This window comes from Giraffa tippelskirchi, chromosome 13 (genome assembly GCF_054371585.1).
Source record: "Giraffa tippelskirchi isolate mGirTip1 chromosome 13, T2T-mGirTip1v1.2.pri, whole genome shotgun sequence".
Lineage (NCBI taxonomy): Eukaryota > Metazoa > Chordata > Mammalia > Artiodactyla > Giraffidae > Giraffa > Giraffa tippelskirchi.
The window spans coordinates 9,321,552-9,334,838 of record NC_137287.1 but is presented as its reverse complement, the minus strand read 5'-3'; the positions used below and the strand labels follow the sequence as shown (position 1 = coordinate 9,334,838).

The following is a 13,287-nucleotide window of genomic DNA, read 5'->3' as shown; positions in this document are numbered from 1 at the left end:
GTATATTGTACAATTCCACACAGAGGAAAGTCAAAATTAGAGAAAAGAAATCTATGTTGTTAAAACTCAAGTAATGTCAATTATACCTCAAGAAAGCTGAAGAAAATTAAAATGCATAAGCCTTAGGTTCAAAAACACACTCAAGCAAACATCTGACTTTCAGAGAAGAGTAATGAGAGGGGAGGAGACCCTTCTTGGGGTGTTATTAATATTCTGTATCCCACTGAGTGTTACGTCACAGACATTTTTATTCACTGGCCATATATACACTTATATTTTGCATATATTATACTGCAATTTTATTAAAAGTTTAAAAAAAGACTCAACAAATTCTTTAGTGAGTTCTTAATAAAAGGTATTTTCCCCAAATCTTCAAAAACAAAGTGTAAGGCAGAAAAAAATAAACCTATTAAAAAAAAATCTTTATAAATAAACCACTATGTGTACTATTAAATCTACAATTAAGATGGTTAAAAAATTCAAAAAATATGATTTTTCTCAAGTGAGCATGTCTATTTTTGGATCCAAGCTATCCAGGAGACAAATACATAAAAGACAGGAGAAGATTTACAAAATGGCGATTTAAGCACAATAAACTAAAAACTAAACCAAGAGTTCCCGTGACATGAAAGAAAAGAGGGAAAGAAAAAAAGCTTCTGTGAAACAAACAGCGTAACAGACTCAAATACTTATTCCCAATAAGGAGAATTCAACGCTGCCTTTCTTGCAGACCCCTCTAAAAATAACATACATAAAAATTCTCATTCATTCAGTCTCTCTCTCTCTCTCTCTCACACACACTTCTCCTAACCCCAACAATTCATTCCAAATACCATTACACTGCTCTGACCAAGACATGCCGCGGCATCAGGGAGTTTCAATGGCCCAAAGCAGGGGGCAGAAGGAGACTATTGATTTATATGAGGGGGCAGAAGAAACTGAGGAACAGGCCTGGGAGACTGAGGAAAATGGGGACAGGCATTAGTGGTGACAGCCCAACAAAGGTGTCAAAGGGTCAGCAAGACAAAGAGGCTGGCAATGAAACCTGTGTGAAATGAAATATGTGAACATACTAAACAAAGTTTCCATGACTCTCAGAAAATTCTCCAGGAAAGGAAGGAAACAAAAAAAAACGCTTAGGGTGTCCAAGAGTGGAACTGAAGATATGGGCATGAAAAATCATAGATGGAAATGGATAAACATACGTATGTAAATACAAACACACATAAACAGATACTCCAGCTTTTCCTACTTAGAAGCAATGATATCCCAACTGCATCAACAACATCTAGCACCAACGTATGATTTCCTAGCAGAAGAAAAGGGAGTGAGGGAAAAAGAAGACAGACAGGAAAACACTAGAACTGCAATAAAACAAAACAAAGAGGCAATAACAAGCGTTGGTCAAGCGAGGGAAACCCAAACCCTCACACACTGCTAAGAACATAAAATGATAGTCACTAAGGAAAACAATTCATCAGTAGCTTAAACAGTGAAGCAAAGAACCACAATTTACTCCTATGAACCTACTAAAAGGTAGTGAAGACACATCTCCACACAGACACATATACAGATGTTCATACTGTTACTCAAAACAACCAAAACCGGCAGGAACTCAAATGTCCATTAAATGGTGAATGGATAAAGAAAAAGTAGTATATCCCATTCAATGGAACAATATCCAAGTATGAACTATTTATATATGCTACAAGGTTTTAGAAGATGTGCCTCAAATCATGAACAAGCAGCAGCAGCAGTAGTATTAACAAATAATGTCACCTTTTGGGATAAATTTGTTCTACTTCACATCAAAGCAGTAAGTAATGAGTCCAAATACAAGCTTCTAAATTAAGGAAAAGTCTTCTTTACTTACATTTCACAACTGATTCTAAAAGCACTGGTACATACCAGAATCTTCTGTGGGTTCAGTTTTCACTTTGACGGGCCCACAGCTGAAAGGAAAAGAAGCCCTGATGAAGCTCTGCACGATGAGGGCCACTGACACACAGCCCTCAAACGCTGGATCTCCCAGGATAAACTCACTCGCCTGACCCAGTCAGTGCAAACCTGACTCACTTTAAAATTCACGTGTTTATTTCCTGCATCAATGACTTGTCAACTGAATTTAGAAATCTAATTCCAATCAACATTTTGGGAGGGAAAAGTAACGTGAAACAACATGGTCTTGCCAGAAGGCCTTCCTATTCACAACGTGGTCACCAGACTAACCACACCAGCTTCATTCAGGTTAATTCCTGTCATTCATAACTACTAAGTCAAAAAGTGCATTTTCACAGGCCCTCCAAAGGATTCAAATGCAAGCCTTTTTAATATTCTAATACATCAATAATCTAAACACTACAACTTGCTGAAGTGTGGAGGTTCATTAGTACTAATGAAATACGCTTTACCTTCCACTTGGAGATAGCATTGACCTTTCAGCATCTGAAACCATCACACGACCACCTAGGTACAAAAAAAAAAATTAAGATTTAGATTTTTCCAACACTAATATGAAGTATGACTATGCTTCCAAAGGTCCTAACTACAGAATGAACAGGGGAAAGGGAGTTCACAGCTCAGGGTCATTCGAATGAGTATTGCTGTTAGTTTGAAAGAGTGTCCTTCATTCTCCCCTCTAAGGAAGATATTTAGGGATGATAATCATCTAACAGCTTTAAGCCCCTCAACCCTCCACAAACCTCCCATTAATGAGAAAGCTACTATTTTTATCAGTGAAACAAGTACACCAATACATTATCACTGAAAAAGACAATACTGATGTATAAAGGAAGTCAGATTTCTTTTAGGAGTAGATCTGGGAACTTCCCCGGTAGTCCACAGGGTAAGATTGCGCACTTCGACTACAATGGGCACAGGTTCAGTCCCTGGTTGGGAACTAAGATCCACCATGAGTACATCTGACTCAGAAGAACTGGACAACAATGACTGCTAACAGGTACAAGGTCCTTGTTAAGGTGATGAGACAGGGTGATAGCTGTACATCTTGTAGACATACTGCAACCCACTGACTTATACACCATAAAACAGTGAATTCTATGTTTGAAAAAATTAAAAAAAAGGAAAAAAAACAAGACTGACTCCATGAAATGCTGACAAAGATGCAGAACTACGGTTCACACACTGCTGGTGGGAACGTAAACCAAAACCACCACACTGAAAGCCACTTTGGCAGTGTCTTAAAAAGGTAAATATGTAACTAGCGACTGTTATGATCTCACCATTCCCTTTAAGTTATCTACCCAGGAGACATGAAAACAATGTCCACATAAAAACTTGCACTCAAATATCATAGTGGCTTTCTTTATAAAAGCCAAGAAATGGAAACCCACATGTTCATGGGCAAGTGAATCAGTAAACAAATTGGGAGTATCTGTACAGTGGAATACTACTCAGTAATAAAAAAAATAATAACTGTTGATACATGAAACGCGGAAAAATTGCAAAGCAAGAAGCCAAACAAACAAAAAAGAGTACATACTCTAAGATTCCATTTCCATAAAAAAATATAGGAAATCTCCGCTGACGACATGAGTGACAGTCTGGGGACAAGGCAGAGAGGAGGAAAGGAATTACGAAGGGGTATGAGGAAGCATGCGGGTGAGAGAGGTTTCATCATCCTGATTGCAATGACAGTTTTCACGGCATATACACGTGTCGAAGCTTAGCAAACCGTACACTTTAAATATGTGTAGTTTACTATATGTCAATCATATCTCAATAAGCCTGTTAAAAGTTTTTACACTGGAAAATGCAATCCCATTATAGTTGCAACTTTTCAGTTACTATGAAAGTCGGTATGGCAAAAGAGCTGAGCCATACAAAGCCACCCACTTGGATAACTCATTATTATAAACTCTATAGAAATATTCTTTAACTAACCACTAGGCCTCAATGTTTCAGAACATGTTTCTAGAACCACAGACTTCATAAAATACAAATGGCAAACTACAGCTAATCTGCAACACATCAGGGCCAAAAAATACTAATCAAGAAAAAATTAATTTTAACTTAAACATGGAAACCAAGTCTATACTTTCTCAAACTCAAAAAGGACACATACAAAAACCTACAGCTAACTCAACGGTGAAAGCTCAAATGTCTTCCACCTAGTATGGAGAACAAGGTGATGTTTGCTACAGCCACGTCCTACTCAATACTGCACTGAACATCCTTGCCAGAGCAACAAGACCAAGAAATAAAAACATTCAGACTGCGAAGTCAACTGTCTTGATTTACATACAACATGATTCGCTCTGTAGCAAGTCCGGAAATAAACAGGGTCAACTAACCAAACTGCCAAAGCCGTTCCATATACCATATGGACTGTATACTTGAGATGGGTGCACTTTATTTATGGCATGTCAATAATACCCCAATAAAGCTTCTAAAAAATTAATCTTTTCATCATGGTGAGAATAACAGAGGTTACAGACCAGAAAACAATATATGCTTGGATATCCGTATATTATCTTGTCCTTTCACGTTTACATTGCTTAGAAGTTGCCAATGACAGTGATTATTTTCTTTTACAAGTCTCAAAGGGGTGCTAGTCTTTTAAATATCCCTTTTCCCTTCAAAGGGAATGTCTGGACTTCCCAGAAGGAAGTCCTGTTGAAAGCCTGTTCATTTTTCAATGGTCCATCTTAATTCCCTCTTCCTCACAGACTGTTTCCTGGGCTTCCTCCCTGGAACCTCCGCTAACCATCCCTCCAGTGTGTACACCATGCTCCTCTTGTGCTGACTCCACCCTCAGACCACCAGCAATGGAAACCTTTCATGCTTACACACGGCTGTATATCCCCTCCCCACCCAGCCCTGTGCTCCATCTCTCTGTGCCCGCTCAGTGGACACTATGTAAATTAAATCCCTCATAATTCTGAGATATGAGGGCAAATCCTTACACCCTGCAAACACAAAGCCTTGAATACATCATAAAGCAAATGGCCGAGCTGAAAACAAAAGTCTCTGGTTTTTCAGCTCAACAGACTTTTCACTGGTTTATATAAACATTGTACCACTCTACTCCAAAATATCTTACATCATATTCTCAAAGAAAATAAAGGAGACATCATTACAATGTATTAAATTTTTGACACAACAGGTTTAGTAATTGATCCTGTTATTACGTAAGCAAAACAATCACTTACCTAGGTGCTTCTTTGGCTCTAGGAAAGGTCTGCAGTAAAACAGAACACAATATTACATGTAAACACAAAAAGTTATCAAAAAGCATAAATTTAAATGGCTTCTATAGTAAACAATAATAAAAACATATTAACTTAGGGTGAATATTCAACTTTATTTGAAAAAACTATTAAGGGCAAGGGAAAAAGTACTTCACCTTTTAATGATAAATGAAATCCCTGCTTTGTTCTCCAAAATCCACTTCAGGGTAGCGAGATCATAGTTTTCAGGGTGTTTGAAGGCTACTCCTTCTGGAAGCCCCTGCACCACCACGGCCGACTGATCTCGGAGCATCTTTTCATATGGAACAGGTACCACTGTTGACTTCCCTAAAGCTTTCCCTGAAATTAAGAGAGAAGGAAAAGGCAGAAAGACAGTAATCATTAAAACTTAACCATGATCAGTTATCATGGTTCAATAAATGGCATTAGTAGGTTTTTTTGGTTTGTTTTTGCCATGTTGCTTGCAGAATCTCAGTTCCCCAGTCAGGGATTGAATCTAGACCACGTCAGTGAAAAACCCGAAACCCTAACCACTAAGCCACCAGGGAACTCCCCCACATTCGTGCTTTTGAAATATTTGATTTCAAAACTACTTTCAAATACTAGAGGGCCCTATTCCTATGTTAGCAGTAGTTTAAACCCAAAACGAATTCAAAAGGCAAAAATGGAAAGTATATTTTGATAAAATACACACATAAAATTCACACAAAAGGAAAGGAGCAATGGCCCACTCTGGTATAATATAATCTTTTCATATACAATTCAGCCTCAGAACATAGAACCTTGACAAATCCTACTGTTACCGTAAAACACCAGGCAATTTGGGGCTAATATTCTCATTGAAAACTTATTAAACACACCCTACACTCACAAATGAACATATCTTCTTGGCTGTCTGTAGGTATCAGACAGTGGGCCCACACATGCTGGAAACTCCAGTCCCCAGAGTTGAGTTTTACCTACAACTTCACAGTGTAACCTCTATCTTTCCCCTCTATCTTCTTTCCCTAAAAAGAGCTATTTATCGCATAACTAGACTGACGAAAGGTGCTTTTTTCCCAGGGACTTGTTGAGATCAGCACACTTGTCAAAAATAAACAGGACTTTTCAGGTCATTATGCTGTGTCACTGTGCAGGTTCTCTGGTGGGGGATGCGGATAGTGGTGAAGTTATGCATGCGTAGAAGAGGCAAGGGGTAGACAGGGAATCTCTGCACCTTCCTCTCTAATTTTGCTGAGAACCTAAAACTACATTAAAAAACAAAAAAACAACTCTAACAGCTAAAGAAAGGTCATTCGTAATGTTAACCTAATATCTAGGAATCAACTCATTCAATGGTGAAAGTGTGTTACATGATTGTTAATTACTTAATCTGCCCTTTAGAAAAGTCAACTATATAACATATTTTTTAGACAATTCAAGTGTATAACCCTACCATAGCAAAAGCAGAAATAGTCCTCAACTGTTTTTCTGAGTGTTTCAATCTCTACAGCATCGACACTCATCCGATTCGCCTGGGTTGTAGATTTCATTTTATGCATCTCTGCAGCCTTTTCTTCCTCTTCAACACCTGTAAAATATTAATGCTATAAAAGGTCCATATCCATTATCTTAATATTTGATTTTTTCTAAGAATATTTTTTCCAAATGCTAACACTTATGATTTGACAGAAAGGAAAGGGAGGAGGAGGAACTTTAAAAATAAGAACCTAAAAGACAAATGAATGGAAATTATAAGAAACAGATCATCTCTGAAACAAGGGCAGCTATAGGTGACAGTTCTACCAAGTAAAAATTAGATACTAGTAATTTTAAAATGAAAAGATACCTTAGAGTAACTACAAATTTAATATGGGAAGATTATCACCACAAAAATCATTCTTGTTGCCAAGTCTAACACAAAAGCCTCTATAGACACTTGACGTATGGCTAATTAGCACCTGAAATGTACACAGTCCAAATTAAGATGTGTTGTAAACTTACAATATAGCCTGGATTTCAAAGATTTAGCACAAAAAATTGTATGCAAAATACCCCATTAATAATTTTTTGAAGAAGGAAATGGCAACCCACTCCAGTATTCTTGTCTGGGAAATCCCAGAGAGAGAGGAGCCTGGCAAGCTCCAGTCCATGTGATTGCAAAGAGTCAGACACAACTTAGCAACTAAACCACCACCCATCCTTCAAGGTACTAGTCATTTTTACATTCACCTATTCATTTTAAAATCCTCGAGGAGATAACAAAGTTCATCTTCCTAATGACTTATAGGGTTTCTACAGTGATTAACAAGATTTGGATTAAACAAATTAGTGGTGGGGGAGAAAATCGAATAAAACAGAATTGCTTAGTATGCTTTCTGAAGGACTGAGTGTCTGTTATACAAGAAAATATCATATGATGGTGATAATGACCTTTAATTGAGATTTTTTTTAGAGATTTCATTTGTAAGGGGTCTAATTCTCAGAATGCCACCATCAAAATTGAAGCTCACAGAGAATGTAAAAACAGAAAGCAAATAGGTCTACGAATATCCTGGCATAAATTATTTTTATTTAACGAAAAATGTAAACCTTCAGTGTATCTCTCAGACAACCTAGTGCTGCTCACAGGAGGTGCTGGCACTTATGTTTGATGTGCTGTGCCCCTGGTTCTGGATGTCCTTTGTTAAAACCAGGAAATAAGATGGAAAAATATATCTGGGTGGAAATGTCACTCTGTTGATTTGTGAGCTATAAATGTTCACCTTTTAAAAATAATTTAAAAGTATAAACAAATGATTAATATGTAAGTTGATAGAGAGGCAAAAAAGCAAAATAAAACCATGTGAGCATTCCTGTATTTCGGTTGTTGCTTTAATAAAGGATTTGCACAGGTGTACAAAAAAATAATTTTTATACTGATTATATATGTTGAATGATAATGTTTTAGATGTCACGCTAAAATATATCCACTAAAACAAATGATGCATTCTCCTTACTTTTTATCAGAAAAATTTTAATTACCTAAGTGATTCACATTATTTTATTTCCATAGGATACTGCCTTTTAAAACCCTGGAAAAGAGCTTAGAACTCTCTTCTAAGAATTTCTAAACTGACTCATAAACCCATTGATTTGGTTTTGGAAGACAATTGATCTTATCTGCAGAACAGTTTATAGGAAACAAGTATTAGGTACTTAAGCATTATATACCAAAAGATTATTCTCTGTGGCATCAACATTTTGGTATTAAAAAAAGTATGAATATTAACAGGCAGGGACTATAATTTGCAACTGAGGACAATTCCCCTAATGCTTAGTTCTAACCACTGAAGAAGCCCATTAGCAAAGCATATAGGGAACAAGGATGTACACACAGCTGCCAGTGGGATTACAGTATTCATGGGACAGATGGCAACTGACACACACATAATCAAAGCAACATTATTAGTACAAATTCAAATACACAAACATAATCATAGTCTTAAAAATTCTCAAAATGGTAACAAATAATGAGGGAAAAAATTTAAACAGATTACTACCATGAAGCTTAAAAGATAATGGCGGGGGGGAGGTACAGTGGAGGGGAGAGATGTTTTTTAAAAAACACAATTGAGAATTGAAATTAATGACTTAAGCATGAACTCTTATTCACCCATTATCTGCCTTAATGTATCACGAATTGGATCTGACTTGATAATGGAAATTTAAGTTTGGATCTTAAAGACAAAAGCTATGGACAGTGTTAGGTTAGACACAGATATGAACACTGTCATACTGTGAGAGGTTCTAGGTTTTAACACCCTACAGTAAATTTTTCTAATGCATTTGTTCCAACATCAAATAAACACATTACCTGGATGAACTCCTGATTGGAGGATCACAAACCTCACCGAGAACGGAGGATAAGATGACTCCATTGAGGGGTCAGGAAGACCTGTGGAACTTTCTTCATGCTTACTCAAACTTAATGCAGAGGAAAACTTTTTTTTCTCCAATACATCAAACATCTATTAGGGATAAGACCTGCTTATCTGAATTAAGAAATTTTAATCACTCTGATGTTTCTCTACCTTCTAAGGTGTTTCACTAAGCCAGAGTCAAGCAAGGAGCACAGTACAATAAACAGTGACTATTTTTCTTAAGCTCTTCAGTATTTCCCCTTATATGTTACCACGTCAGTGATTTCCTTTGAGCATTCTGAAATGTCACCGTGGACTTCAGAAAAGTCTTTTTTGGGGTATAAATCTCACTCAGCTTTAGAAGCAAAAATAATATGTTCTCCATAAATATAAATATTTATGGAATACAGAAGATAAAAATACAATACTTACAGTATTTTACAAAATCTTTCTGAAAGTCCTTTCTAGTGTTGACAAAAGCACGTCCTCTCTCAGTTCCAACAACAAACACATCCGTTTCATACACTGCGATGCACGCCACTTCCGCCTTGGACTTGGCCAATTCTTTACACTAAAATACACAAATAGTAGATCTTATGTTAGACACAGACATTTAAAAGCACTCTTTCAGCTGGATGAATAAAAAAATCACTTGACTGGTCTTAATGCATCATCTGGAATAAGGTAAAGTTTCTAGCTTCTGGCGTTAAGTTATCATATCTAGAAGAGAGTTCCCATTTTTTTTTAAAGAGACTGCTATTTCTAAATTGTTTACAACCTTTATTTTTACGAATTCACAGATCTTTTATGAAAAAGGGGCAGAAATCCTTTGTAACCTGTTATAGGTCAAAAACCCAAGAGACAGACTCAGATGTGCACACAGGCTTGCTGGCGAGCACTCCCAGTGAGAACAGCCTTGTGCGGTGAGGGGCAGCAGGCTCTGCCGAGCGAGAACGGACAGCTGCTGCAGAGGCACTGCAGGAACTCGGGAGCTGGTTTGGGCCTCCCCCAAGGAAGGGGAGACCCTGGGCAAAGAAGCCTCTGACACAGAGAAGCCAGCAGTCCTGCAGGGGAGAGGGGCCTAGGAGCCACACTACAGCTTCCATCACAAACTCCCACCTCCCCAAGTATCTTCATACGTATACACCACTGGAAACCCATTCAGAAAGGTACACTTCTACTGAGTACATTCCCAAGAGACTAAATATTCTTCCCTTATAGAAAATGTTGCCGATTCCAATTATCACTCTGAAACACAACACTGAAAAAATCATCTGGGAACAAAATAGTTATGTGTATCTTGACTGACTTTCTTAGAAGACAGTCAGAGACATGAAACCACAGTCCAGAAACATTCAAAGTAAAAACTTTTAAGGTCCTCAAAACCTACTGAAAATTGCTTTCTAAGAAGGGTCATCAGTTGACACTCCCATCTGTACTTCTAGAAGGGCTAACTTTCAGTATCCTAGCAAACATTACTGTACAACTTTCCCAGAACCATTTTTAAAAGTATAAACCATTATTATACTTCAGTATAATCAACAATCCAGGGAATCCCCTGGTGGGCCAGTGGTTAGGACTCGGTGCTCTCACTGCTGGGGCCCAGGTTCATTTCCTGGCTGGGGACTTATCCCACAAGCCACAATGTGTGGCAAAAAAAACAAACACAAAACAAAAACCCCCCCAATAATCCAATGATCAGCATCAAAATCAAAGGGTATTAAAGAATATGGAACTTTAGACAGTTTTCTGTAAATTAGCTTATCTTTCGCTTATTTCTATACTATATTAGTGTTTCTCTATTGATGCATAAAGGTACCTCACTAACATCAGGCATAGAAAAGTTGTTTATGGAATTAAATACATATTTACATACATTTTCTTCTGGTTTTTTAATCTTAACATGACTATCTTTAAATTTTTACTCATCTAGAATTTAACTTAACACACAATAAAGACTTTCTTCCCCCAAATGGCCTACGTTCTTAGCATCACTTGTTGAAAACTATAGCTTCCTCCGGTTGTTTTTGATTTGTACAATTACCACCCTCTAATTTCTTAAATGGAAATTACTTGCATAATATCGCTTTAAAATGGTATCTGGAATAAATCATTTTATACCCACTTTCATGATCAGAAAGCTTCTGAGCTGTGATAAAGCCACAGCAGAGAAACTGTGACCTTGAGGTGAGCCAACCATCTTCTCAGCATGACGAACACTGCTGTACTGTAATTGTGTTATAGTACATTTCTGTGAGATGGACCCTGGCTGCTCACCTGTAAGGAACTATTATTTATGTACCTTGTGATAAATGAGGGTGCATTCTTGCTGCACTATCCACTCTTAGTTGGACAACCCTGTCACCAAAGGGTTAGTGAAATAGCAAAGCAAGATTCATGTACTGTCTAAGGATTTAGATCAAAGAAACCTATGGGCCAAAGGAAGAGGGATGAAACCAACCCATAACCTACCATACTTCACAGTACACAACTGGGAACAGGAGAGACTTTTACTCCTGCTGGTGAGGAGGAAATAAACGCTGCCAAAGGTGAGAAAACTATGGAGACGGTCTAAGAAAGAGAATGGGTCCTATGCAACTTTAGGTCATGCTATGTAGCGATTAGCATTAAAGAAAATGATTTAATATCAACAGAGTTGATTTAATCTCTAAATTATTTAACATGACAGCCACAAATGTTGACTGATTTTTAAGACCAAAAGCAAGAAATAAGTGACAGAGAGTAATAGTATATATAGTCACTAACCACTCTAAAACTGCTTTCTTGAAGGAGATAATTTTTTAAATTCCTATGCAGTAGAAAGAAGGGGGAAAAAATGCCCTAAAGGAAAAACAAGAGATTCCACTAGTATTCTGCTATATATATATATAATATAATATAATACTTAAAGACAGGAAATACACTGCCTCCTCCTGCTTAGAATATATAATTTCACTGTGTCAGAAAATACCTAAGTCTGATAGTTTTTAAATCTATGAACTCATATGTAATTCATAAAAACATGATAAGAAAATTATAGTGCTATGATAATAATATAGAAATACAACAAAATAATTATTTTGCAGTTGTGTATAAATAAGTTTTTTTAAAAATAAAGTTACACTACATATTTGGCAGAAGGCCACCAAATTCAGGAAATTGTGAATGCAAAGCACAATAAAATAAAGAACAGATATAAAATAGTGAATATAATCTTAAGGCCCAAAATTGTGGTAATGTTCTTTACACCGATACCTAAGACACCAGCAACTCACTACAATATACAAACTCACTCAGACTAACTTCAAATATCACACTTAAATTCAAAGTTAAGGCTTTGTAAAACAAGGGATTGCCTAAGATATTAGGAGGTAGAAAACTGAAATTAAATGTAAAAAATTACACATTCAGGTAAGTTAAGAAGATTCTGAAATATGGTATGCAACAATATTTGATTTGAAAGGCTTAAATCCCATTAACTATTATTCAAGCAAAAAAATCTGTATATATTAAAAATAAAAGACATAGTGTATGTTTTCTAAAAACCAATCAATCGCATTTTCACAAGCCCAATGTAATCCAACTTGGAAAAACTTCACACAACTGCAGGGCCACCTCACCATGGACTCAAGAGCAGACATGAGGAACGTCACCACCATCCTGCTCTCTGAGGACTCCTCGTCTTCGACAGGCAGGGTAGACACTGCTACTTGGGCCATGATCCCTAGGAAAGAGAAGCATTAAAGAAGTGAGTGCTAGAAACTCAAGTGTCCTGTTCAACGTATGTTTAGAGCTGGGAGGGTCCTCCATTAATTGCCTAATTTACAGTTTTCTTGCAATAGAGAAAAGTAGGAAACTCAAAAACCAAGTATTCTAGGGACTTGCCTGGTGGTCTAGTAGCTAAGACCCCATCTTTCAATGCAGGGGGTGTGGGTTTCACCCCTGCTTGGGGAATTAAGATCCTGCATGCCACAAGGTGCAGCCAAAAACTAAATAAATAATATTTGTTTAAAAAAAGAGTATTCTATTTGCCCCAAACTCCTATTACCCTGTAAGATACAGAACCTATCCCCTCATTTTTCATCTAATTTCCATAAAATTAGGTCAGCATCACCTCCCAGAATAAATTTATATGTCACCCAGAACTAGTTAAAATGTTTCCCAATGACAGCAAGAGGTAGTGCACTTCGCAATCC

The 13,287-nt window shown here is 37.1% G+C and overlaps 1 protein-coding gene across 50 annotated transcripts in view; it reads right to left on the bottom strand.

Moving 5' to 3' along the window:
- Nucleotides 1–13,287, bottom strand: part of GTF2I (general transcription factor IIi) — an 83,082-nt gene that overhangs the window by 50,557 nt on the left and 19,238 nt on the right. For all 50 annotated transcript variants that reach the window (XR_014073356.1, XR_014073358.1, XR_014073360.1 and 47 more), the window contains 7 exons: nt 12,712–12,815; nt 9,524–9,662; nt 6,646–6,780; nt 5,366–5,549; nt 5,172–5,200; nt 2,412–2,466; nt 1,909–1,952 (listed from right to left, as the gene is read on the bottom strand). Coding sequence is in view for 22 of the 50 variants with exons in the window: in XM_081557989.1 (XP_081414115.1) it covers nt 1,909–1,952; nt 2,412–2,466; nt 5,172–5,200; nt 5,366–5,549; nt 6,646–6,780; nt 9,524–9,662; nt 12,712–12,810 (685 nt within the window). In the remaining 28 variants the exon portion in view is untranslated. The remainder of the gene's footprint in view (nt 1–1,908; nt 1,953–2,411; nt 2,467–5,171; nt 5,201–5,365; nt 5,550–6,645; nt 6,781–9,523; nt 9,663–12,711; nt 12,816–13,287) is intronic.